Below are 26,906 nucleotides of genomic sequence, written 5' to 3'. Positions count from 1 at the left end.
GACCACCCACGGCCCAATCACCCAAGGTCCTACCCCACTGCGGGCCAAGAACGGAGAGGTACTCATCAAGGACAGAGAGGCAGTCAGTTTCCACTGGAAGGAGCACTTCGAAGATCTCCTTAACCGAGACTCTTCGACGTGAGTGTCCTCGACTCAATCCTGCAGCATGTTCCCGCCACCATCTCAGCGTAGCCCCAGCCCAGCATGAGGTCGAAAAGGCCATCCGACAACTGAAGACCAAAAAGGCCTCCGGAGCAGATGGAATCCCTGCCGAGGCACTAAAGCATGGCGGAGAAGCACCATTGGTGCGAATCCATGAAATCATTTATCTTATTTGGAATGAGGAGAGCATGCCAGAGAATCTCAGAGACGCCGTAATTGTGACCATCTTCAATAAAGATGACAAGTCCAATTGTGGTAATTACCGAGAAGTTTCCCTGCTATCTGCTACAGGGAAAGTCATTGCAAGAATCCTCCTCAATCGCCTTCTCCCAGTGGCTGAAGAACCCCTCCCAGAGTCGCAATGCGGATTCCACCCACTAAAGGGCACAATGGACATGATCTTCACTGCGCGTCAAATTCAAGAGAAATTCAGGGAACAGCACCAACCTCTGTACATGGCCTTCTTTGGCCTCACAAAGGCCTTTGACACTGTCAACCCTGAGAGATTATGGAGCGTCCTTCTCAAATTCGGCTCCCCTCAAAAGTTTGTCACCATCCTCCGCCTGCTTTACGATGACATGCAAGCCGTGATCCTAACCAATGGATCCACCACAGACCCAATTCATGTACGGACCGGGGTCAAGCAAGGCTGTGTCATCGCGCCAACGATATTCTCGATCTTCCTTGCTGCAATGCTTCATCTCACCCTCAGTAAGCTTCCCGCTGGAGTGGAGCTAATCTACAGAACAAAGGGGAAACTGTTCAACCTCCGGATCCAAGGTCGTCCCATCCTCTGTCTTTGAATCACAGTAAGCAGATGACGCTTGCGTCTGCGCACACTTAGAGGTCGAACTCCAAACCATCGTCACCACCTTCACCGAAGTGTACGAGAGCATGGGCCTTACGCTAAACATCCGTAAGACAACGGTCCTCTACCAACCTGCCCTGGCCACACAGTACTGCCCCCCGATTATCAAAATCCACGGCGTGGCCCTGGACAACGTGGACCATTTCCCATACCTCGGGAGCCTACTGTCAACAAGGGTAGACATCGATGACGAAGTCCAACATCACCTTCAGTGTGCCAGCGTAGCCTTCGGTCACCTTAAGAAAAGAGTGAAGACGAGGACCTCAAACCTGGCACCAAGCTCATGGTCTACAGAGCAGTCATGATACCCGCCCTCCTATATGCTTCAGAGACATGGACTATGTACAGCAGGCACCTCAAAGCACTGGAGAAGTATCACCAATGCTTCCTCCGCAAGATCCTGCAAATCCATTGGCAGGATAAGCACACCAACGTCAGTGTTCTTGCTCAGGCCAACATCCCCAGCATTGAAGCATTGACCCAGTTCGATCAGCTCCAATGGATGGGCCACATCGTCCGCATGCTCGATACGAGACTCCCAAAACAAGCGCTCTACTCAGAGCCTCAACATGGCAAGCGAGCCCCAGGTGGGCAGAGGAAATGCTTTAAGGACACCCTCAAAGCCTCCTTGAAAAAATGCAACAACCCCATCAACACCTGGGAGTCCCTGGCCCAAGACCGCTCAAAGTGGAGGACAAGCATCGACGAAGGCACAGAACATCTCAAGTCTCTTTGTTGGGAGCAAGCAGAAGCCAAGCGCAAACAACGGAAGGAGCGCATGACAACCCAAGCACTCGACCCACCCGTCCCTTCAACCGTCTGCGCAACCTGTGACAGAGAATGTAGGTCCTGCATTGGACTCATCAGTCACCTGAGAACTCATTTTTAGTGTGGAAGCAAGTCATCCTAGACTCCGAGGAGCTGCCTAAGAGAGAGAGATCAGCTGATCGTCTGTATTCAATGTCATATGTATATGCTGACAAAATCAAAGCCCATCTCTGCATTCGGGCTGCAGCTAAGGTTAGAACTGAAGCCTTTGGATGGAGGATTGCTGTCAGGGGCTTACGGTCAGTAATGATGGTAAACTTATGACCATACAAGTATTTGTGGAATTTCTTTACCCCAAAAATCAACGCCAAAGCTTCTCTTTCAATCTGCACAAAATTAAGCTCACTGGTGTAAAAGCAAATTGGTCTCTTCTCCCCACTAACTAGTTCATGAGAGATCACTGCCCGAACTCCATATGGAGAGGCGTCACATGCTAACTTGATCTCCTTAGATACGTCATAGCGAACTAACATGGTACTCTCTACCAATTGGCTTTTGCACTCCTTGAATGCTGTATCATATTCTTCTGCCCACTTCCAATGGACCTGTTTTTTCAACAGCTCATTCAGTAGATGTAACAGTGTAGCCAAATTTGGTAGGATCTTCCCATAATAGTTCAAAAGACCCAAAAATGATCGAAGTTCAGTGACATTCTTGGGAGTGGTTGCATTTCTGATTGTATCCAGCTTCCCCATGGTTAGATGTAAACCATCTTTGTCTACTCTGTGCCCTAAGTACTCCACAGAGTTTTGAAATAACTCTCACTAGCGTTTGAGCACTTCATTCAATATGCTATAATGGATTTGCCTGTTTGGTGCTAAAATTAGTATGTCATCTAAATAACATACTACCCCTTTAATGCCTTGCAAAATCTGCTTCATCACCCCTTGGAATATGGTGGGGGCAGAAGACACTCCAAATGGTAGCCTATTAAATTGATATAGGCCGAGATGAGTATTTATAGTCAAGCATGACTTGGACTCCTTATCTAGTTCAAGTTGTAAGTAGGCATTTGTAAGATCTACTTTGAGAAGATCTGACCACCTGTCAGCGTTGTAAACAAATCTGCAACATTTGGCAATGTATTGGGTGGATTACCCTCTAGAACCTGGTTAACGGTTACTTTGTAATCATCACACAACCTTACCTTACTATCTGACTTAGGTACAACAACAATGGGTGTAGCCCAATTACATCGATCTATCTTAGAGATAATGTTCTCAGTCTCTAGTCTTTTGAGTTCTTGCTCAACTTTCTCCTTGAGTGCATATGGTACGGGACGTGGCTTGCACTAAACTGATCTAGCGTCCTTCTGTATTCTGACACTCACGTTGAAACCTTGGATCGGACTGCCTGTTACCGTGGCCAGTTGCTGAGGCCTTGGGGCCCAACTGCCTTTTACTTTTAACTTGCAGCTGATTCACCTCGGTTGTCTGACGACTGGAAATGCTGTGAAAATCTCGGGAGTATTGGACGGCCATATCCATCGATATAGCAGTCTGACAAGCTAAATCAAAAGTCAAGTTAGAGGTTGTCAACAATTTTCTTCAGATTGCTTCATTTTTCATCCCACTAACAAAGCGGTCATGCAATGCTCGGTCCTGAAAGTTTCCGAAAAGACAGTCAATGGATAGCTTTTTTAAAGGTACAATATACTCACTGATACTCTCATCAATGAATTGATGCTGAATTCCAAAATGATAACTTGTAGCAATTTCAGGGACTCAGGACTGTAGTTCTGTTCAACTTATCTGCGTCATTAACGTGTCCTTTGGCTTGACGGGAACAAGTACATTTTTCAGGGTTTCATACACCTCGGGGCCTGCTTCATTCAGGAAAATAGCCCGTTTTCTTTTTAACACCACCCAGTTACGTTTTTCATCATCGGAGACTTCGACGAGATTATTCACGATGAAAAACATGTCTAGCCACTCCACATACACTCCGAAAGTCTCTTGGTCACAATGGAACTCATCCAAGTGCTCTATTATTTCCATAGGCGTGGCTGTCTTTTCTCTGAAAGTTCAGCCAAGTATGCTTGTAAATTACCTTGGATTTTTACCTGTTCTGCAAAACAAAAAACCTCTCAAAGTCTCTCTGTCAGTTGGCTGAATCATCCACCAACAAAAATTTCAGGTAGGGAATCTGATTATCCTACCTACGTCGCCAATGTGATATATTCTTTACGACATCACAAATATACACACATACAAAATGGCTATATGGAGAACTTGTCAGGTGATCTTGTCACATGATGTGTATATTGTATTTGCATGAGTAGTTGCATTACCACAGCAGTCCACTAGGTGGAGCAGTAGTCCATTAGGTGGAGGTATATTACATCTACGATTTGTCAACTACACATCGTTTTATTTGTTCCACCCTGATCAATACTATACCAAATAAAAGGATTTGCGCTTGAAGGCTATGGCAGTGGCAGTCGACCGATATATCTTCTCTATAATGCAACATTACACAACAACATTTCTGATTACAGAGAACTGATGCCAGCCCAACGAGGCTGCCTCGGTCCGCTTCAGGACCCTCATCTCAATCTTCCTCGCTGCCATGCTCCACCTCACAGTTGATAAGCTCCTCACTGGAGTGGAACTAAACTACAGAACCAGTGGGAAGCTGCTCAACCTTCGCCGTCTCCAGGCCAGATCCAAGACCACTCCACCCTCTGTCATCGAGCTCCAGTACGCGGACGATGCCTGCGCCTGTGCATACACAGAGGCTGAACTCCAGGACATTGTCGATGTATTTATCGAGGCGTATGAAAGCATGGGCCTTACGCTAAACAGTAGTAAGACAAAGGTCCTCCACCACCCTGTCCACGTCGCACAGCACTGCACCCCAGACATCAAGATCCATGGCGTGGCCCTGGACAACGTGGACCACTTCCCCTATCTCGGGAGCCTCCTATCAACAAGAGCAGGCATTGACGACGAGATCCAACACTGCCTCCACTGCGCCAGTACAGCCTTCGGCCGCCTGAGGAAAAGAGTGTTTGAAGACCAGTCTCTCAAAACTGTCACCAAGCTCATGGTCTACAGGGCCGTAGTAATACCCGCCCTCGTGTATGGCTCAGAAACATGGACCATGTACAGTAGACACCTCAAGTCGCTGGAAAAATACCACCAGCGATGTCTCCGCAAGATCCTGCAAATCCCCTGGGAGGACAGACGCACAAACGTTAGCATCCTCGTCTGGCCAACATCCCCAGCATTGAAGCACTGACCACACTTGATCAGTTCGCATGCCAGACACGAGGCTCCCAAAGCAAGCGCTCTACTCGGAACTCCTTCACGGCAAACGAGCCAAAGGCGGGCAGAGGAAACGATACGACGACACCCTCAAAGCCTCCCTGATAAAGTGCGACATCCCCACTGACACCTGGGACTCCCTGGCCATAGACCACTCTAAGCGGAGGAAATGCATTCGGGAGGGCGCTGAACTCCTCAAGTATCGTCGCCGAAAGCATGCAGAAATCAAGCGCAGGCAGCGGAAGGAGCGTACGGCAAACCAGGCTCCCCGCCCACCCTTTCCCTCAACGACTATCTGTCCCACCTGTGACAGAAACTGTGGTTCTCATATTGAACTGTACAGCCACCTAAGAACTCATGCTAAGAGCGGAAGCAAGTCTTCCTCGATTCCGAGGGACTGCCTATGATGATGAAGGCATCATTCGAACATACTGAAAATTGACCAGGCAGGAAATGATCTACTGCTCCATCCAACCTGTCCCACACAGTGGTGATACCTTGCACATCACAATATATACACTCTCCTGGAGTCAACCTGGAGCCATGTCATCTCCTTGGGATGAAAACCCAACCCAATTAGGAGGAAAGAATTCTGGAAAATTGTCAACCCCATGGGCCAGGCTGGTCTTTTCCTATCCAACATCCACGTATGTTCGCAGTGAGTGTTGCAGGTTGATCGTGTCTCGTCGCGGACCTGTAGCTCAGCTTTAGTCTCTGCCTTCCGATGTACTCACCTGGGAATGGTTCTGCAGGGTGAATCGCCCCCTCCCCACCACTGCCCCAGCTGGAATTAATCAAGCCAGTTCAGACCAGGGATTTAACCTTTGACCTTTCCTGCCCAGCAATGCTCAGTTTTACACAGCATAGTGCATAAGCTCTCTGTGCACTCAAGGGAGAAAGTTATTTTGCTGAAAAGGAAGGCGAGACAGTGAGCAGAAGCCATATTTTTCTGCGGAGAGATTATTTGGAGATAACTATCTCCTTCCTCCGTTTTCAGTTGCCTTTAACCCTTAAGGATCTCCAGTGCTTACCCACCAATTATCAGCCAGGAGAGCAGTGCTAGCCCAGGAGCGGATGCTTTGTCAGGAATCTGGGCCCCCCCCCCCCCTCCCCTCCTTGAATTTGGAACGCTGCCTGCAGTCCTTCCACCGGTTTATGATAGTAATGAGGGGAGTCTGCACAAAATGTCCACACTCAGACTACCGACAAGCCACTGACTGCAAACAGACTACAGGGCATTGGTGAGACCATACCTGGAGTACTGTGTACAGTTTTGGTCTCTGTATTTAAGGAGGGATATACCTGCATTGGAGGCAGTTCAGAGAAGGTTCACTAGGTTGATTCCTGAGATGAAGGGAATGTCATATGAAGAAAGGTTGAGCAGGTTGGACCTATACTCATTGGAGTTTAGAAGAATAAGAGGTAATCTTAAATGTATAAGATTCTGAGGGGGCTCGATAGGGTGGATGCAGAGAGGATGTTTCCCCTCATGGGGGGAATCTAGAACTAGGGGGCATAGTTTCAGAATAAGGAGTCACCCATTTAAAACGGAAATGAGGAGGAATTTCTTCTCAGAGGGTTGTGAATCTTTGGAATTCTCCACCCCAGAGAGCTGTGGAGGCTGGGTCTTTGAATATATTTAAGATGGAGATAGACAAAGTTTTGAACAATAAAGGTGTCAAAGGTTATGGGGAGCGGGCAGGGAATTGGAGTTGAGGCCAAGATCAGATCAGCCATGATCTTATTGAATGGCAGGGCAGGCTCAAGGGGCCAAATGGCTTACTCCTGCTCCTAAGTCTTATGTTCTTATTGTTGTATATGCAATAACTCAAAGGACTGAATACTGTAAACTCTGAACAGGTACAAATCTGGCTCTACTTTATTAGGGCCAGAAGTGATCACATTACAAGATGGCTGGCCTTTTATATCTGGGCCGCAGACACGTGCGCACAGCCCAATGACCTCTGACAGTGGCGCCACCTGGTGGCTAATAAATCCAAGCATACATACATGACACTTATGTAGTAACAGAGCATTGGAGACGAGGGGAGGAGTGAGAGACGTGAGGCTGTGTGCAGGTATCTCCCTTCAGATTGGGATTATGTAGCAGGGCTGGTCAGTATTTTCTCAATGGAGAGAGACCAGGAAAGATAGATGAGCAAAGGGATTTCGGGGTCCAGGTGCACAAATTACTAAAAACTGGTACTAAGAGTAATCAGGAAGCCTAATGGTACGTTGGCCTTTATCTCAAGGGGGATTAAATACAGAGGGAGTTATGTTTCAATTTACAGAGCCTTGTCAGACCCCATCTGGAGTACTGCGTTCACTTCTGGGCTCCGCACCTCAGGAAAAAAGAAAGACTTGGATTTATATAGCGCCTTTCATGGCCACTGGATGTCTCAATGCGCACTACAGCCAATGAAGTACTTTTGGAGTGTAGTCACTGTTGTAATGTGGGAAACATGGCAGCCAATTTGCGCACGCAAGCTCCCACAAACAGCAATGTGATATTGACCAGATAATCTGTTTTTGTTATGTTGATTGAGAGATCAATATTGGCCAGGACACCGGGGATAATTCTTCAGCTCTTCTTCAAAATAATGCCATGGGATCTTTTACATCCACCTCGAGAGCAGACGGGGCCTCGGTTTAACGTCTCATCCGAAAGATGGCACCTCTGACAGTGCAGCACTCCCTCAGTACTGCACTGGAGTGTCAGCCTAGATTTATCTGCTCAAGTCCCTGTTTTTTTAGGTATGGATATGGGATATGGGGCAAAAGTGGGTAAATGAAGCTGAGGTACAGATCACCATGATCTGATTGAATGGTGGAAGAGGCTTCAGGGATAAATTTCCTACTGCTGTTTGGTTTGTATGTTCCCAGTACAACACTCCATAAATTCAGCTTTTTATGGGTTGAAGTTTCCTTTATGGAGAACACAGTCATCAAAAGGGTCACAAATTCCCAGCCAGGACTAGTTGGGAACAAACCCAATGCGGAGCCCGCCCTGCTAGTAACTGTCCTTCTGCACTTAGTGTTCTGCCAGGTGCGGTACCAGAGGTATCATGAGACGTGAAGTACGCTGCTCGGTGGAATCGCGCCTGTGTGACGAGTACAGCAAGCCGAGCAACAAGAAGGAGTGCCTGGGCCCTCCCTGCGACCGTCGCTGGACTGCCTCAGACTGGGGACCAGTGAGTACTGTCAACAAGGCTCCGATCTAACGTATCCCAGGGAGCTCTGAGATTCATCCTGTGACCACCCCCAGAAAAACCATTCTCCACCCCACACTCTCAACACACACACTTTCTCCCCACCCTCTCAACACACACACACTCTCCCCACACTCTCAACATACACAGTCTTTCCCCACACCATTAACACACACACTCTTTCCCCACCCTCTCAACACACACACTCTTTCCCCACACCATTATCACACACACACTCTCTCCCCACCCTCTCAACACACACACTCTTTCCCCACACCATTAACACACACACACTCTCTCCCCACACTCTCAACACACACACTCTTTCCCCACACCATTAACATACACACACTCTCTCCCCACATTCTCAACACACACACTCTCTCCCCGCACTCTCAACACACACACACTCTCCCCACACTCTCAACACACACACTCTTTCCCCACACCTTTAACACACACACACTCTCCCCACACTCTCAACACACACACTCACTCCCCACACTCTCAACACACACACTCTCTCCCCACACTCTTAACACACACACTCTTTCCCCACACCTTTAACACACACACACTCTCCCCACACTCTCAACACACACACTCACTCCCCACACTCTCAACACACACACTCTCTCCCCACACTCTTAACACACACACTCTTTCCCCACACCTTTAACACACACACACTCTCCCCACACTCTCAACACACACACTCACTCCCCACACTCTCAACACACACACTCTCTCCCCACACTCTTAACACACACACTCTTTCCCCACACCTTTAACACACACACACTCTCCCCACACTCTCAACACACACACTCACTCCCCACACTCTCAACACACACACTCACTCCCCACACTCTCAACACACACACTCACTCCCCACACTCTCAACACACACACTCTCTCCCCACACTCTTAACACACACACACACACTCCCCACACTCCCAACATACACACTCTCTCCCCACACTCTTAACACACACACTCTCCCCACGCTCTCAATACACACACACACTCCCCACACTCTCAACAAACACACTATCCCCACACTCTCAACACACAACACACAATGACTCTGCCCACACTCTCAACTCACACACTCTCTCCCCACACCATTAATACACACACACTCTCTCCCCACACTCTCAACACACACACAGTCTCCCCACACTCTCAACTTTCACACTATCCCCACACTCTCAACACACACACACACCCCACACTCTCAACACACACAGACTCTGCTCACACTTTCAACTCACACACTCTCTCCCCACACCATTAACACACACACACTCTCCCCACACTCTCAACACACACACTTTCCCCACACAATTAACACACACACACACTTTCCCCACACTATTAACACACACACACACTTTCCCCACACTATTAACATACACACACTTTCCCCACACTATTAACGCACACACTCTCTCCCTGCACTATTAACACACACTCTCTCCCCACACTATAAACACTCACACTCTCTCCCCCCATACTGCTGTTCATGCTCAGGCAATCCTGTCCCTCACGCCTGTTAACATATAGGACAGTTATTGATCTGGAAGTGAGGTACACACTGGCAGCTAATTGAGCTGTCCCCTTTGTATCTTGCATTTCGTTGTATGTTGTTGCTCGCTGAACTTACTAAGTGTTTGGGAGCTGTTTGAAAAATACCACAAATATAGATGTTGCTGTTTTTCAGTCGAATTAGAAACGAAAGACAACAGCGGGGATATCGGGCACTGAGTAGTGGGACTTTGGTTGCCCCAGTTGGCGCTCTGATTTTGGTATGTTGGGAAGGTACCCTGTAATAAACCAGGCGCCCTCCACCCCACCGCCCCGCCCCCCTCCCCATGCACCAGAAGGGTGGGAGATATGCTGCATGGACGGCTGTCTCTTCTGTGCCTCCTGGTAGTCCGGTTTCAGACTGGCGTTGGAGGTCCCTGCAGCCTCTCCCTTACCCAGACAATGCCTTCAAAAGGGAAAGGGAGCCTACCTCAATTAAAAAAAAAACCCCATCCAATAGCTAGTCTTGGATGAGCTGAAATATCTTCTTGCTAAACGAACTGGGAACAAATCCATTGTGGTGCCTTTGCCACCAACTCCATCCCCTCCCCAGACACTAACTCGGGCTGACCCAGTCTGTTTGCAGTCTCGGCCGGTTCAGACTGAACTTCTGCCCCCCCCTCATATAGACCGCCCACCTTCACCTCTGGAACACCACCTGCCTCTGCCCCAGCCTCCACTCATCTGCTGTCGACAACCTCACCCGTGCCTCTGTCATCTCCAGACTCAATTACTCCCATTCTCTCCCATCCTCCACTCGCCATCAGCTTCAGGTCATCCAAAACTCTGCTGCCCATATCCCAGTCCTGCTCCTCCGCCACAATCGCCCTTCCTGATCTATATTTGGCCCTGGTCCCTCAATGCCTCAAGGTTCATGTTTAAATGCTTTCATGGCCTTGCCCCTCTCTCTCTTTGTAACTTCCTCCAGCTCCACGATTCCACCCCCTGCTCCTATTGTGCTTTCACCGCAGCCGACCTTCACCCCACCATTGGTGGTCATGCTTTGGTTCCAAGCATCTCTCTTTGTAACCTCCTCCACCTCCCTCTCCTCCTTAAAACTCTCATCCTTTTTCAATCCTTTGCTCTCCCCTTCTATTATCTCCTGCTTCAGCTCAGAGTCCATTCTTTATCCACTGAAGCCCTTCGGGACGTTTTCTATGTTAAAGGCGCTACATAAAGTAAGTTTATTTAATATTCATCCTTGGGATGTGGGCGCCACTGGCAAGGCCAGCATTTATTGCCCATCCCTAATTGCCCTCGAGAAGATGGTGGTGAGCCGCCTTCTTGAACCGCTGCAGTCCGTGTGGTGAAGATACTCCCACAGTGCTGTTCGGGAGGGAGTTCCAGGATTTTGACCCAATGACGATGAAGGAACGGCGATATATTTCCAAGTCGGGATGGTGTGTGACTTGGAGGGGAACTTGGAGGTGATGGTGTGCCCATACGCCTGCTGCCCTTGTCCTTCTAGGCGGTGGAGGGCGCGGGTTTGGGAGGTGCTGCCGAAGACGCCTTGGCGAGTTGTTGCTGTTGCTGATGAATTGAGGTTGATTTCTGAGCTGCCCTTTTCCCTTTGATAGTGCTCGGGAGTCTGCGGAGAGGGCCGGATGACGCGCTACGTGGTCTGCAGGAACAATGACAGGAAGGTCTTGCCGGACTCGCAGTGCGACTTGACGGCAAAGCCCCTGGCAGCACACCCCTGCGGAGACAAAGACTGCCCTCCCCACTGGGTGTCACAGGAGTGGGAGCAGGTACGCCAGTGGCCGAACTCGTGCCGCGGGAATGTCGGGGACAAAGGGGAGCTAACCGCCGATATCCGCGTACAAAATAATACAGGAAGCATTTGGGGCTGGATCTTTGGTCGTCTGCTGCCCCTGTTAGCCCCGGAGCGGCGGCAATGGTTTCTGGGCGGGCGGCCATCTTGCAGCGCACCGCCGGGAAATTAGTTGCCAGTTTTGCGGGGGCGTGGAACAGCACCGCCCGGAAGCGTCGAGCTGTCGTTGAATGCCACCGGTTTCGACTGCGCTCTGATTTTGAATTGGCGCTGAGCCTCTAGCGCCCCCTAGTGGGACTGCGTGGAAAACCAGGCGGTAAGAGCAGTCCCGGTGGTGGTGAGGGCAGTAAGTAACGAATGAGATAAGTTTGATTGTTTTGTTTATTTTTATTTTTACGATTTATCCCAATGTGGGATGTGCAAGATATTGGGAATGTTTTTTGTGTGTTTTGTGGCGATTGTTTTTTCTTCAAACAAACCCCTCTTAGGGCGCTCCAAGGCCGGCTCTTTAGCTTGGGATTATCCGTTGGTTAGCCGGCCTAAGAGAAGCATGGAACGCCTCCTCCGCGCTCCGCCCCACACTCAGGGCCTAGCTGGTGAATTTTGTGGCTGAGGAGGCAAACCATTTCCTGGCTCAAACTTTACCGCCCTGCCGCCAGTACCGCCCAGAAATGACCAGAACCGGAAATCCAGCCCTTGAAATTTATCACCATAAAAGAACGACTTCTCACAGGGCACCTTGTGGTAAGACAATAACATCTGAAAGTGCAGTGGCTCTTGTTCCAGAAACAGCTATCTTCTGGACTGCAGGATCCCACAGGTTGTGGTGATATGCCCGACCAGCTAATCTATTTCTGTTGGTGGAAAGAGGAATGTACCCCAGCTCATATGTAGCAGCTATTCCCTGTTATTCCCCGCTCTTTTTACCAATAGTGCCGTAGGATCTTTTCTACCCACCTCAGCCATCAGAATAGGAAGACCTCGGGTTAACGTCCCACACAGAGGACAGTGGCTCAGATAACACAGCACTTCCTGAGTATCCTTCTCGTCTACAACTTGCTCCCACGCCGGGATCTGCTGCTTCCTCTCTCTCGCTCTCAGGTTACCAGTCTCTTGCCCACAGTCTGTGAGCCACTTCCCTCAGTGAGAGGCTGGGAGTGTGAGCGAGACTCGGAGTATGAGCAAGACTGTTAGTGTGAGTGAGACTGGGGGTGTAAGAGAGACTGGGGGTGTGAGAGAGACTAGGAGTGTGAGAGAGAGACTGGGGGTGTGAGAGAGACTGGGTATGTGAGCGAGCCTGGGAGTGTGAGAGAGACTAGGAGTGTGAGAGAGAGACTGGGGGTGTGAGAGAGAGACTGGGGGTGTGAGAGAGAGACTGGGGGTGTGAGAGAGAGACTGGGGGTGTGAGAGAGACTGGGGATGTGAGAGAGACTGGGGGTGTGAGAGAGACTGGGGGTGTGAGAGAGACTGGGGGCGTGAGAGAGACTGGGGGCGTGAGAGAGACTGGGGGCGTGAGAGAGACTGGGGGCGTGAGAGAGACTGGGAGCGTGAGAGAGACTGGGCGCGTGAGAGAGACTGGGCGCGTGAGAGAGACTGGGCGCGTGAGAGAGACTGGGCGCGTGAGAGAGACTGGGCGCGTGAGAGAGACTGGGCGCGTGAGAGAGACTGGGCGCGTGAGAGAGAAGCCTGGGAGCGTGAGAGAGCCTGGGAGCGTGAGAGAGCCTGGGCGCGTGAGAGAGCCTGGGCGCGTGAGAGAGCCTGGGAGTGTGAGAGAGCCTGGGAGTGTGAAAGAGCCTGAGAGAGGGAGTGTGAGAGAGACTGAGACTGGGAGTGTGAGAGAGACTGAGACTGGGGGTGTGAGAGAGACTGGGATTGTGAGAGAGACTGAGACTGGGAGTGAGAGAGAGACTGAGACTGGGAGTGTGAGAGAGACTGAGACTGGGAGTGTGAGAGAGACTGTGACTGGGATTGTGAGAGAGACTGAGACTGGGAGTGAGAGAGAGACTGAGACTGGGGGTGTGAGAGAGACTGGGATTGTGAGAGAGACTGAGACTGGGAGTGAGAGAGAGACTGGGACTAGAAGTGTGAGAGACTGAGTCTGGGAATGTGAGAGAGACTGGGGGCTAGAACCTCCACGTTTGTGACTATCGCCCAAAAATGGGTGTTATTTCCGGCCTTGGCGGTATAAAAGGATTTTCAGATCGCTGGCTTCTCGCCCATTCTCAAAATACCTAGTTTACATTTTTGAAAATGGGCGTTACCGTGAGCAATATGAAATGGGCGGTAGCACTAAATTTTTTTGATCTTCTGCTGTAAAGTGTGGCTGTCCTTAGCAACGACATGGCAATGCTCGATTCCCATGATTCAGGAGGTCAGGGTTCATGACATGCGCAGAAGAGGAGATAGAGAGAGAGGGAGCTGAGAGGGACTGAAAGCGTTTGTGGCTGTGGTGTGTGCTTGTCTGGTTGTTGTGGGAGGCATGACAGAGATTCACAGTAGCAAAAAGCCTACTAAGCACCGAGAACATAGTTGGCACCGAGTTTCTATCTAACAAATAAGATATAACATGGAAGGGATGGAGGAGGCCCTGGAACTGGTAGCCAGGAACACTGGTGGCAGAGGGCTCCCAGTGGTCCCCGAGCACATTACGCCACCCCTAGGGTTCCCACGACTGCGAATGACAGATGAGAGCAAAGACCAAGATCCTGCTTCTGCATCAGAGAATGTTGCCCCCTCGGCACCACCCGCTCCCGTACCCATGGACCCACCGCATCTGCCTTCATACCCCCCAATGAGGCACCGCCTGAGGAGCACCTTGGCCAGGCACCGTGGAGTGAGGAGGGGAAGGGATAGAGGTGGGAGAAGAAGGAGAGGGGGGAAGGAAAGTGAGGTGCATGTGCACAGGTGATGGCTGTGTTATATCTCCATCTGGGTGTATGCAATTTGTTGCAATGTATGGGGGCTGGGGAGCACGCTCCTGCTTTGCCTTTGTATTCTGTGTTGAACATGTGATTTAAGTCAATGGTGGAAAAAGTGGGATGTGGGCGGGGTTTGGGTGTTATTGGCTGTGATACTTATGATTTTAGACTAATGTTGGTCTAACTTTTGTTATTGAACATAACCTTGTTGCGCATTGTCTCAGATAGCTGGACCGTTACACACTGGTGTGAGAGGGACTGGGAGTGTGAGAGTGACTGGGAGTGTGAGAGTGACTGGGAGTGTGAGAGAGACTGGGCGTGTGAGAGAGACTGGGAGTGTGAGAAGGTCTGGGAGTGTGTGAGAGACTGGGCCTGTGTGAGAGAGACTGGGCCTGTGTGAGAGAGACTGGGCCTGTGTGAGAGAGACTGGGCGTGTGTGAGAGAGACTGGGCGTGTGTGAGAGAGACTGGGCGTGTGTGTGAGAGACTGGACGTGTGTGAGAGAGACTGAGAGTGTGTGAGAGAGACTGGGGGTGTGAGAGAGACTGGGCGTGTGAGAGAGACTGGGATTGTGAGAGAGACTGAGACTGGGATTGTGAGAGAGACTGAGACTGGGAGTGTGAGAGAGACTGAGACTGGGAGTGTGAGAGAGACTGAGATTGGGAGTGTGAGAGAGACTGAGATTGGGAGTGTGAGAGAGACTGAGACTGGGAGTGTGAGAGCGAGACTGGGAGTGTGAGAGCGAGACTGGGAGTGTGAGTGTGGGAGAGGCTGAGACTGGGAGTGTGAGAGAGACTGAGACTGGGAGTGTGAGAGAGACTGAGACTGGGGGTGTGAGAGAGACTGGGAGTGTGAGAGACTGAGACTGGGAGTGTGAGAGAGACTGGGACTATGAGAGAGAGACTGGGAGTGTGAGAGAGAGACTGGGACTGGGAGTGTGAGAGAGACTGGGACTGGGAATGTGAGCGAGACTGGGGGCTAAAACCTCAACTTGAGTGATTATCGCCCAAAAATGGGCGTTATTTCCGGCGAAGGCGGTATAAAAGGATTTTCAGATCGCTGGCTTCTCGCCCAGTCTCAAAATACCTAGTTTACATTTTTGAAAATGGCCGTTTCCGTGAGCAATATCAAATGGGCGGTAGCATTAAATTTTTTTAATCTTCTGCTGTAAAGTGTAGCCGTCCTTAGCAACGGCATGGCAACGCTCGATTCCCGTGATTCAGGAGGTCAAGGGTCATCATGACATGCGCAGAAGAGGAGATAGAGAGCGAGGGAGCTGAGAGGGACTGAAAGCGCTTGTGGCTGTGGTGTGTGCTTGTCTGGCTGTTGTGGGAGGCACGACGGAGATTCACCAGTAGCAAAAAGCCTACTAAGTACCAAGAACATAGTTGGCACCGAGTTTTTGTGCAACAAATAAGATATATAACATGGAAGGGATGGGGGAGTCCCTGGAGGTGGTAGCCAGGAACAGTGGTGGCAGTGGGCTCCCAGTGGTCCCCGAGCACGGCTTCCACCCCTAGATTCCGCACCACCACTGCGAAGGACAGATGAGAGCAAGGACCAAGATCCTGGTTCTGCATCAGAGAATGTTGCCCCCTCGGCACCTCCCGCTCTCGTACTCATGCACCCACTGTCTCTGCCTGCATCCCCACAATGAGGCACCTCCTGAGGAGCTCCTCGGCCAAGCACTGTGGAGCGAGGAGGGGAAGGGGTAGAGGTGGGGAGAAGAAGGAGAGGGGGGAAGGAAAGTGAGGTGCATGTGCGCAGTTGATGGCTGTCGTATATCTCCATCTGGGTGTATGCAATTTGTTGCAATGTATGGGGGCTGGGGAGCACGCTCCTGCTTTGCCTTTGTATTCTGTGTTGGTGGACATATTGAATATGTGATTTATATCAATGGTGGAAAAAGTGGGGTGTGGGCGGTGGTTGGGTGTTATTGGCTGTGATACTTATGATTTCAGACCAATATTGGTGTTAAACTTTTGTTATTGAACATAACCTTGTTGTGCATTGTCTCAGATAGCTGGCAGTTACACACTGGTGATTCCTTACCATGAAAGGGTTAAATACAACTTAACATCAATCAGTGTAAAGTTTAATCGGCACCAAGGTGATGGGCACCATTGATGTCTGAGCTGGACACACACAGCAGTGTGTCAGCATTGTCATTCATATCAGGGCTCTTTCAGGCAAATTTTTCCGCTATCAGCTCATCACCTAAGAGTGGGATTTAACGAATGCCAGCCACACTGCTGGCGTTCGTTCCGGTTAGTTCCACTTTTTGTGGGTGGTTTTTTTTGAGTGAGCGATATTGTGGGCGATATGCGTGTGAGGTGATAAGTCTCCTAAAAAAGCCTGTCAGTGGGTGAAAAGCATGCAGAAAAAGTGGAAGTTTTAGCCCTGGGAGTGTGTGAGAGAGACTGGGATATGAGAGAGACTGGGAGTGTGAGAGAGAGACTGGGAGTGTGAGAGAGAGACGGGGAGTGTGCGAGAGAGAGAGACGGGGAGTGTGCGAGAGAGAGACGGGGAGTGTGCGAGAGAGAGACGGGGAGTGTGAGAGAGAGAGACGGGGAGTGTGAGAGAGAGAGACGGGGAGTGTGAGAGAGAGACGGGGAGTGTGAGAGAGAGACGTGGAGTGTGCGACAGAGACTGGGAGTGTGCGAGAGAGACAGGGCGTGTGAGAGATTGAGACTGGGAGTGTGAGAAACTGAGACTGAGACTGGGACTGTTAGAGAGACTGGAAGTGTGAGAGATTGAGACTGGGAGTGTGAGAAACTGAGACTGGAAGTGTGAGAGACTGAGACTGGGAGTGTGAGAGAGACTGGGAGTGTGAGAGATGGGAATGAGTGAGAGATGGGAGTCTGAGAGAGGGAGTGAGAAAGGAACTTAGTGAGAAAGGGACGTGTGAGAGAGGGGAGTGCTAGACTGGGACCCTGGTAAAGGCAGACTTGGAGGCTGAGGGAGGGGAGTGACAGACCAGTTGTTGGAAAGAGATTTCCAGTAGCCGCCCAAGGTTTTAACTAAATCTTGAAGGCTTCGACTGTACTTGGTCCATCATGAGGTAGTTTGTGCGTTGCCTCAGGATCTCACTGTAACATCGACCAAATATCTGACGTGCTGACTGCTCCTATTGGGAGACTGGGCTGCACCAGGTGCATTGTTGCCATGTTGGCCCTCAGCTTATACATGGGCCACAGAGCTTTTGCGTGTTGGTGGGGCGGGAGGCGTTCAGCTGGAAAGTAGAGTGGGGTGGGGTTTGTCTGCTATGTAGTATGCTTGGCCGATAGCTCTCCAGCTCCCCCTGGTGCAGGGTTTTGGTCAGGATCTGACTAACCGACTCATAAATAATTGTCCTCATCCCGCTTTAGTGCATGTCCACAGATCCCTGAAGGTAGCAGGCCAGGTAGATAAGGTGGTTAAGAAGGCATGCGGAATACTTGCCTTTATTAGCTGAGGCATAGAATACAAGAGCAAAGAGGTTACGCTATAACCGTATAAAACATTAGTTAGGCCACAGCTAGAGTTCTGGTCACCACATTATAGGAAAGATGTGATTGTGCTAGAGAGGGTACAGAGGAGATTTACGAGCAAGTTGTCTGGATTGGAGAATTTTAGCTATGAGGACAGATTGGATCGGCTGGGGTTGTTTTCTTTGGAACAGAGGAGGCTGAGGGGAGACCTTATTGAGGTGTATAACATTATGAGGGGCCTAGATAGAGTGAATAGGAAGGACCTATTTCCTTTAGCAGAGGGGTCAACAACCAGGGGGCATAGATTTAAAGTAATTGGTAGAAGGTTTAGAGGGGATTTGAGGGGAAATTTCTTCACACAGAGGGTGCTGTGAGGGTCTGGAACTCACTGCCTGAAAGGGTGGTAGAGGCAGAAACCCTCACCACATCTAAAAAGATACTTGGATGTGCACTTGAAGTGCCGTAACCTACAGGGCTACGGATCTAGAGCTGGAAAGTGGGATTAGGCTGGATAGCTCTTTGTCGGCCGGCGTGGACACGATGGGCCGGAATGTGCTCCTTCCGTGCCGTTAATTTCTCTGATTGTACGCTTGTATGATTCTATGACACTGTGATTCTATGATTCTCTGATTTAGTGCAACGCCACATGTGGCCGGGGTAGGAAGACCCGAAGAATTCTGTGCGCTGGCCTGGAAAATGGAGCTTACAAGGAGTATGAGGAAAGCCAGTGCGGGCACACCAACAAACCTGACGAGGAGGCGGCCTGTTTCGAGAGGCCCTGCTCCAAGTGGTTCAAAACATCGTGGTCGCAGGTAAGCAAACCCAATGGCCCCAGATCGCCAGAGAGCTGCCATGACTCAGTGATTCATGTGAAGAGGATGTAACCTCTCCCTGTGGGTGCCGCAGCAAACTCAAGTCAACTTTGCTCTGTTGGTTTCTTAAAACTCCTATTTCGTTTTCTGCACAAGTTTCCTCCCTTTGTTTTCTTGTGATGTTTTAGAACATAAGGAGTGTTTTTTTTGCCTCTCCCAGGAGATCACATGGCTCTGGTTGGGGTGGAGTGTAGAATATTTCAGTGCAAGGGGTGTCGCAGTTGTGTGGGGCAGACTGGTTGGGCTGGGTGCTCTTTACCTTTCCGCCATTGTTTATTGTTCATAGGTTTATATGTAACGGTTAGGGCTGCTGACCGAGGGCCGTGTGGCTCTTTGTCGGCCGGAGTGAACACGATGGGCTGAAATGGCCTCCTTCTGCGCTGTAAATTTCTATGTTTCTATGAAATAGGAGCAGGAGTAGGCCATTTGGACCCTCGAGCCTGCTCCACCATTCAATGAGATCATGGCTGATCTGATCAACTCTACTTTCCTTACTGCTCCCCATAACCCTTGACTCCCTTACCATTCAATAATCTGTCTATCTCCACCTTAAATATATTCAATGACCCAGCCTCCACAGCTCTCTGGGGTAGAGAATTCCAAAGATTCACAACCCACTGAGAAGAATTTCCTCCTCATCTCCATTTTAAATGGGCGACCCCTTATTCTGAAACTTTGCCCCCCGGTTCTAGATTCCCCCCCACGAGGGGAAACGTTCTCTCTGCATCTACATCTGACATCTTGCTCCGCCCTTGCGCCCGTGCTGCTGTCAGGTCCCAGTAGAACGAGAAGGCGCCAGGGAACATCAAGGTATGGAAATCCTCTCCCATTCTCAACTGCATAAATCATTTAAAGCTCGTGGACAGGTACTAAAAGTAATCAAAAAGGCAAATGGCAAGTTCCAGGAGGCTGGAATACAAAACGGGTGGAAGTTTTGTTACAGCTGTACAGAGCCCTGGTTAAGACCCCACCTGGAGCACTGTATTCTGCTCTGGGCACCACACCTCAGGAAGGTTATATTGGCCTTGGAGGAGGGTGCAGTACAGATTCATCAGAAAGATACCGGGACGAAAAGGGTTAAATTATGAGGGTGGGTTGCGTAGACTAGGCTTGTATACCCTTGAGTATAGAAGATTGAGGGCTGATCCAATCGAGTTATTTAGAAATGTTTAAGGGATTTGATGGGGTAAATATGGAGATACTGATTCCTCTGGTGGGGGAATCAAGAATGAAGGGACTTGAGCTTAAATTTAGAGCTAGGCCGTTCAGAAGCGAAATCAGGATGCACATTTTCACACCAAGGGTAGTAGAAATCTGGAACTCTCTCCCCCAAAAAGGCTGTGAATGCTGGATTAAGTGAAATGTTTGAACGATAAGGGAGCCAAGGGTTTTGAGGAGCGGGCAGGAAAGTGGAGTTGAGACCAAGATCAGATCAGCCATGATCTCATTGAATGGCGGAGCAGGCTCGAGGGGTCAAATGGTCTACTCCTGCTCCTATTTCTTATGTTCTTATGTAAATTTCAAGAATGAAATAGAGATAGATAGATTTTGCTAGGTAAGGGTATCAAGGGAGATGGAGCAATGGCAGGTAAATGGAGTTGAGTTACAGATCAGCCAGGATTTACCTGAATGGCAGGACTGGCTCAAGGGGCTGAGTGGCCTCCTCCTGTTCCTGTGTTCCCCCTCCACTCTTCCCCCGCCCTCCCCAACCCCCTCCTCACCACTGTGCTCCTCCAGTGGGCACGATCAGTAATCTGCTCGATGTGTCTCAGATCAGGCAACCTTCATCGCCCATTCTGTGATGCTGAACATTTACACACTTACACTCACTCACACACCAATTTATCATTGTTCATTTCAGCGAGAATTCAGACACTCACTGGTGTAGAACTCGAGGGGTGTGTGACTCGGTGGAGAGGTTTAGGCTGGGAGTTCCAGAGCTTTGGGCCTAGGCGACAGAAGGTACGGCCACCAATGGTTGAGCGATTATAATCAGGGATGCTCAGGGGGGCAGAATTAGAGGAGCGCAGACATCTCGGTGGGGTTTGTGGGGCTGGAGGAGATTACAGAGATAGGAAGGGGGCGAGGCCATGGAGGGATTTGAAAATAAGGTTGAGAATTTTGAAATCGAGGTGTTGCTTAACCAAAAGTCAATGTAGATCAGCGAGCACAGGGATGATGGGTGAGCAGGACTTGGTGCGAGTTAGGACATGGGCTACCGAGTTTTGGATGACCTCTAGTTTAACATAGAAACATAGAAATTTACAGCGCAGAAGGAGGCCATTTTGGCCCATCGTGTCCGCGTTGGCTGACAAAGGGCCGCATGGCCCTCAGTCAGCAGCACTGTATATTACATATAAACCTACGAACAATGAACAATGGCGGAAAGGTAAAGAGCACCCAGCCCAATCAGTCTGCCCCACACAACTGCGACACCCCTTACACTGAAACATTCTACACTTCACCCCAACCGGAGCCATGTGATCTCCTCAGAGAGGCAAAAATCAGCTAAAAACCCAGGCCAATTTAGGGAGAAAAAAATCTGGGAAAATGTACATAGGGTAGAATGTGGGAGGCCAGAGCCAGGAGTGCGTTAGAATAGTCAAGTCTAGAGGAACAGAGGCATGGTAGAGGGCTTCAGTAGCGGATGAGCTGAGGCAAGGGGTGGAGACGGGCGATGTTACGGAGGTGGAAATAGGCGGTCGTAGTTGTGCTGTGGATATGTGGTCAAAAGCTCATTTCAGGGTCAAATATGACACCGAGGTTGCAACAATCTGGCTCAGCCTCAGACAGGAGCTGGGTCACCTGCTTTTGCACTTCCGTCCAATGATGAATTTGGGTCCAGATTAGGAAGCCGGAGCCGGTATCAGGATCCCAGCTTGGTTGCAATGCCTTGCTGGGTGAAAGCTCGCTGAGCGACACTGACCGCTTGCTCTGATGGAGGTAAAACCGTAACCGTTATTCCCACTGGCCACCATCGCCTGCCAGTACGGCGCACAGTGTAACCGCTGGTGGGGCAGGTACTGACAGGAAAGGAGACTAGGCTAGCACTGTCAGAAAAGGACTGTACACATCCAGAGCCCTCACGTCAGGACCCTTCAAATGATATATGAACAGAATTATTATGTTAATCTACCACGTGATTTAAATCAAATATTATAATAAAAAGCTGTAGGATACGAAACCTGTAGTGTTGAACAATTCACTGTTTGTGAGTCCTCAGCTCAGTCTCCTTAACAGAACTAAGCGGTCAAAATAAAGATACATGTATAACATACCTAGCTTATTCTATACCTGCCTGAGGTGTCATTTGGGACAATGTTGAGGGACCTTGACTCCACATCTAATCTATTCTGTGCCTGACATGGATATGGGGATCGGGCGGGAAACTGGAATTGAGATGCAAGATCAGCCATGATATTAAATGGCAGAGCAGGCTCGAGTGGCCATATGGCCTACTCCTGTTCCTATTTCTTATGTTCTTATGTGCTGACCTGGGGGTGCCTTATTGGGTGGTAATGAGGGAACTGTATTCTGCACCTAACCTTTGCAGCATCTGAGCTGGAAGTGCTTGATGAACCTGTGTCTGCGTTATCCTTGAGCAGTGAATACTTGATGGTGACACTGGTCCATTCCTGGGCACTAGCAACCATTCATCTTGACAGCACAAAAAACATGATTCCATCTTGTGACAGAAGAAAGTCACTTTGTTTTGAAGTGCTACTGATGGAGCATTGGCACTTTAGCTGGCCACAGATTGTTGTTACATTGAGCAACCTGAAGCTGGTGCTGTCTGATAAATAACTGCAGTCTTTGTCCTGCACAGTGCAGTAAAACCTGTGGCAGTGGAGTCCAGGTTCGGGAGGTGAAATGCTACCAAGGAGACGAGGTTGGACAAGGATGCGATCCATCCACAAAACCAGAGGTAAAAGAGACGTGCGAGGTTCAGCTGTGTCCTACAGATGCACCAGGTAAGAATGAGTGCAGCATGCACATTAATATATGGCATATACCAGAGGGTAATATCCACTGCACTCAAAGGCTCTGCATCACCAATCCAATACACCTTCATGGATTAAATCATCAATCCATTGCACCCTCAGATTCTAGATCACCACCCAATACATCCCCAGGTTCTAGATCACCACCCAATACATCCCCAGGTTCTAGATCACCATCCGGATACACCCCCAGGTTCTAGATCACCATCCGATACACCCCCAGGATCCACATCACCATCCGATACACCCCCAAGTTCTAGATCACCACTCAATACATCCTCAGGTTCTAGATCACCATCCAATACACCTCCAGTGGCTAATCATAAATCCAGTACCCCCCAGGTTCTAGATCACCATCCAATACACTTCCAGGGGCTAATCATAAATCCAGTACCCTCCAGGTTCTAGATCACCATCCAATACACCTCCAGGGGCTAATCATAAATCCAGTACCCCCCAGGTTCTAGATCACCACCCAATACACCCCCAGGATCCACATCACCATCCGATACATCCCCAGTTAATGAGACCCATCAACCTACTTTCAACTTGATACCACATTGGAGGACTTCCTGATCAAAATCAAGTCAGTGCATTGGCAAAAAACCCCACTTAAACCAAACATTCTTCGATGAATGTCATAAACAGTACTGTAACTTGGTGCTGCACTTGATTATGGCACTGCCCTTCCACCTCTAAGACTTGGGTAATTCACCGCAATGGTATAAAAGTCTTCTCTCTGGCAAGTCATAAATGTCCTGAGCAAATGAGTTTGAGTCAGTTGCTAATGGGTGCAGGTGCACAGTTTGACTAACTAGTGACTGAACCTGGTTCAGAGAGGTTATAGGAATGGCCGGTGAGCAAATTATAAGAAGATTTGAACCCTGGGCATTGCAACTAACAGATGTTGTACCAGATGTACAGTTTTTGGGGAGCAAGGGAAGTTGTCTATAATCCTGACCAGCAGAAAAACAAATATGGCAAAGCCCTGATATAATAATTGATGCACTATTGTCTAAGAGTAAAGTATTACTGAGCACCTGGTCCACATTTCAGTTGCTCAGGAAGTGTTTGATGTGACACAGCATGGTTAAAATTGGACATATGGAGCACTTTTTGACATCAACACCAAAAGATACATAAAACAAATATATCATATATTAGTAGTTTCTGGGCAATGACCTGAATCTGGGATTATTATTCTATATATAAACAATGTGAACCCCTCACTTACACACACCCTATAACCCCCTGGGTAACTCATTATTCACAATAGAGCTGGCATTCCATCACCTTTGATCGATACTGGAGGCCCTGTGGGATCACAGATACCAAATCAATTTAAGAATGATGACCACCTTCCACTGCTATCTCATTCCAGTAGTGCAGGAGTGATCCATTTGTGAGATTTCTACTTGATTTACTGTTCATGTTTACCTGTGATTTATTTTCATGAAAAAGTCATTACTATTATTATTTTTTTAAAGTAATGTGTCAGATTTCCAAAATCTATATTTACAGATTCTGAAACCAATAGCAGGAATGGGCCTGGATTCTGAAAGTGGGATTCAGTAATGGGGGGGGGGGGGTGGGGGGCGGGGGGGAGGGAGGGGAGGGAGGCAGGGCAGGTTTAGGGGGGGGTGCAGGGGGAGAGTGGTGAGGTTGTGTATGGAACAGGGCTCTGAGTAATAGCTGAGCAGGAAAGCGCGCCCTCATGGAATGGCTGGCTCGGCTTTCATTCTTGTTCACCAGAATATTTCCCGACATGCCAACCAAATGAGACCCGCACGGTATCTGTGGCTAATTCCATCAATGATCAAGCGTGCGATTACATAATGTAGCCTCAAACAGTCGGTGGGGAGGGGGGAGGTGGTAGGGTTTGCCAACCCTCCAGGATTGCCCCTGTATTCTTCCAGGGATGAAAGATTATCTCCACAACACCGCTGTGAGCAAATCCTGGAGAAAAATTATCATGGGGCATTTAAAAAAAATGTTTTTTTTTCATTTTCTTTGATCATTTTCATTTATTAGTTGTAAAAATATCGGGGGGGGCGGGGTTGGGGGGGGGCGATGCGGGAATGGGGACAAAGGCTGTTTGACTGATCGTTTGGGTAATAAAGAGTCCGATCACTTTCCATTCGGGGTGAGAAGGCGGGGTACCACCAGGATGGACATGTTGGGTGACCAAGGGCAAGAGTGTGGGGTGGGGAGGTTGGAGGGTGTTAATGTATTTGCTTCATGGGTTCTTTGCTTAAGAATTCATGGCGACACATTGCTATTAAGAACTAGTTGGTTTATTAGCAAAAGGTTTAACAATCACACTACACATTACCAGTTCATCCACCAGGCTCGCAACCACCTGCCCCATTGTGGATCCCCTGAACCCAACTGACTGGGGTTTTATTGAGTCTTGTGAAAATCATGTGATTGGCTAAGCCACTCACAACTCAACAGCTCTACCAACCTGTGAGCATCCTCACAGGTGCATACATTACATATGGTAAATCAAATGAAAATCTCATAAATGGATCATTCCTTCAAGATTGGGGTGAGGTAGCAGTGGAAGGTGGTCATCACTCAGATTTGGCATCTGTGATCCCAGTATCTCATCATCATCATCATCATCATCATAGGCAGTCCCTCGAAATCTTCCACTCTAAAAGTGAGTTCTCAGATGACTGAACAGTCCAATACGGGAATTACAGTCTCTGTCACAGGTGGGACAGACAGTGGTTGAAGGAAAGGATGGGTGGGACTGGTTTGCTGCACGCTCCTTCCGCTGCCTGCACTTGTTTTCTGCATGCTCTCGGCGATGAGACTCGAGGTGCTCAGCGCCCTCCCGGATGTTCTTCCTCCACTTAGAGCGGTCTCCGGCCAGGGACTCCCAGGTGCCGGTGGGGATGTTGCACTTTATCAAGGAGGCTTTGAGGGTGTCCTTGAAATGTTTCCTCTGCCCACCTGGGGCTCGCTTGCCGTATAGGAGTTCCGAGTAGAGCATTTGCTTTGGGAGTCTCGTGTCAGGCATGCGGACAATGTTGCCCACCCAACGCAGCTGGTCGAATGTGGTCAGTGCTTCGATGCTGGCCTGGTCGAGAACACTAATGTTGTCAAGGTGATGGCACACCAGCTCCACATGGAGTAGTGAGTTATCCAGCAGTCGGTTGGCAATGTTCGTGGGGGTTGGCATGGTGTCACGGCGGAGGAGGGGAAAGGTGGGGGATGGGGGAGGATAAAAGGGGGGTGGGGGAGGGGAAAGGGGGGTGGGGGAGGAGAAAGGGGGGGTGGAAGAGGGGAAAGGGGGGGAGGGTTAGCTGTGGGAGGGCGGTGGAGAGGGTCAATGTCTAGCGAATCAGCGCCTGGTTTCCAATGTTAAACCCCCACCTCACTGGTTTTCCTTGCAGATGACAACTGTCAGGATAAAGTGACAGCCAACTGCGCGCTGGTGCTGAAGGTGAAGCTGTGCACTCACTGGTACTACAGGAAGGCCTGCTGTAGATCCTGCAAGAACAGGGCATAGTGCCACCGACGATCCTCAGGGCTGCAACCCTGCAGGGGAATAATAGAAAATACACAGTCTGTTTTTCGGGGGGAGGTGGGGGGTTTGGGGGCGGGTTGGGGGTGGGAGTAAAGCTAATAACCAATCCCAGTCAGTATAGAATTAAGAGCAGGAATAGGCCGTACAGCCCCTCGAGCCTGCTCCGCCATCCAGTGAGATCATGGCTGATCATCGACCTCAACTCCACTTTCCTTCCTGATCCCCACATCACTTGCTTCCCTGAAAGTCAAAATATCTATCAACCTCAGCCTTGAATAAGCTCAACGACTCGGCATCTACAGCCCTCTGGGGCAGAGAATTCCAAATATTCACAACCCTCTGAGTGAAGAAATTCCTCCTCATCTCCGTCTTAAATGGCCGACCCCTTATCCTGAGACTGTGCCCCCTAGTTCTAGACT

General features: G+C 49.5%; 1 protein-coding gene across 1 annotated transcript in view; it reads left to right on the top strand.

Moving 5' to 3' along the window:
• The window catches only part of LOC139268176 (ADAMTS-like protein 2), a 203,128-nt gene extending 176,659 nt beyond the window's left edge, over positions 1 to 26,469 (top strand). The window contains exons 14-18 of the mRNA XM_070886228.1: positions 8,160 to 8,315; positions 11,499 to 11,669; positions 18,715 to 18,891; positions 22,778 to 22,922; positions 26,354 to 26,469. Of these exons, the coding sequence (XP_070742329.1) occupies positions 8,160 to 8,315; positions 11,499 to 11,669; positions 18,715 to 18,891; positions 22,778 to 22,922; positions 26,354 to 26,469 (765 nt within the window). The remainder of the gene's footprint in view (positions 1 to 8,159; positions 8,316 to 11,498; positions 11,670 to 18,714; positions 18,892 to 22,777; positions 22,923 to 26,353) is intronic.
• Positions 26,470 to 26,906: the final 437 nt, after the last annotated feature.

The sequence above is a fragment of the Pristiophorus japonicus genome, chromosome 8 (genome assembly GCF_044704955.1).
Source record: "Pristiophorus japonicus isolate sPriJap1 chromosome 8, sPriJap1.hap1, whole genome shotgun sequence".
Classification (NCBI taxonomy): domain Eukaryota; kingdom Metazoa; phylum Chordata; class Chondrichthyes; family Pristiophoridae; genus Pristiophorus; species Pristiophorus japonicus.
The sequence above is the reverse complement of the archived record's forward strand: the minus strand, read 5'-3'. Positions and strand labels throughout refer to the sequence as shown.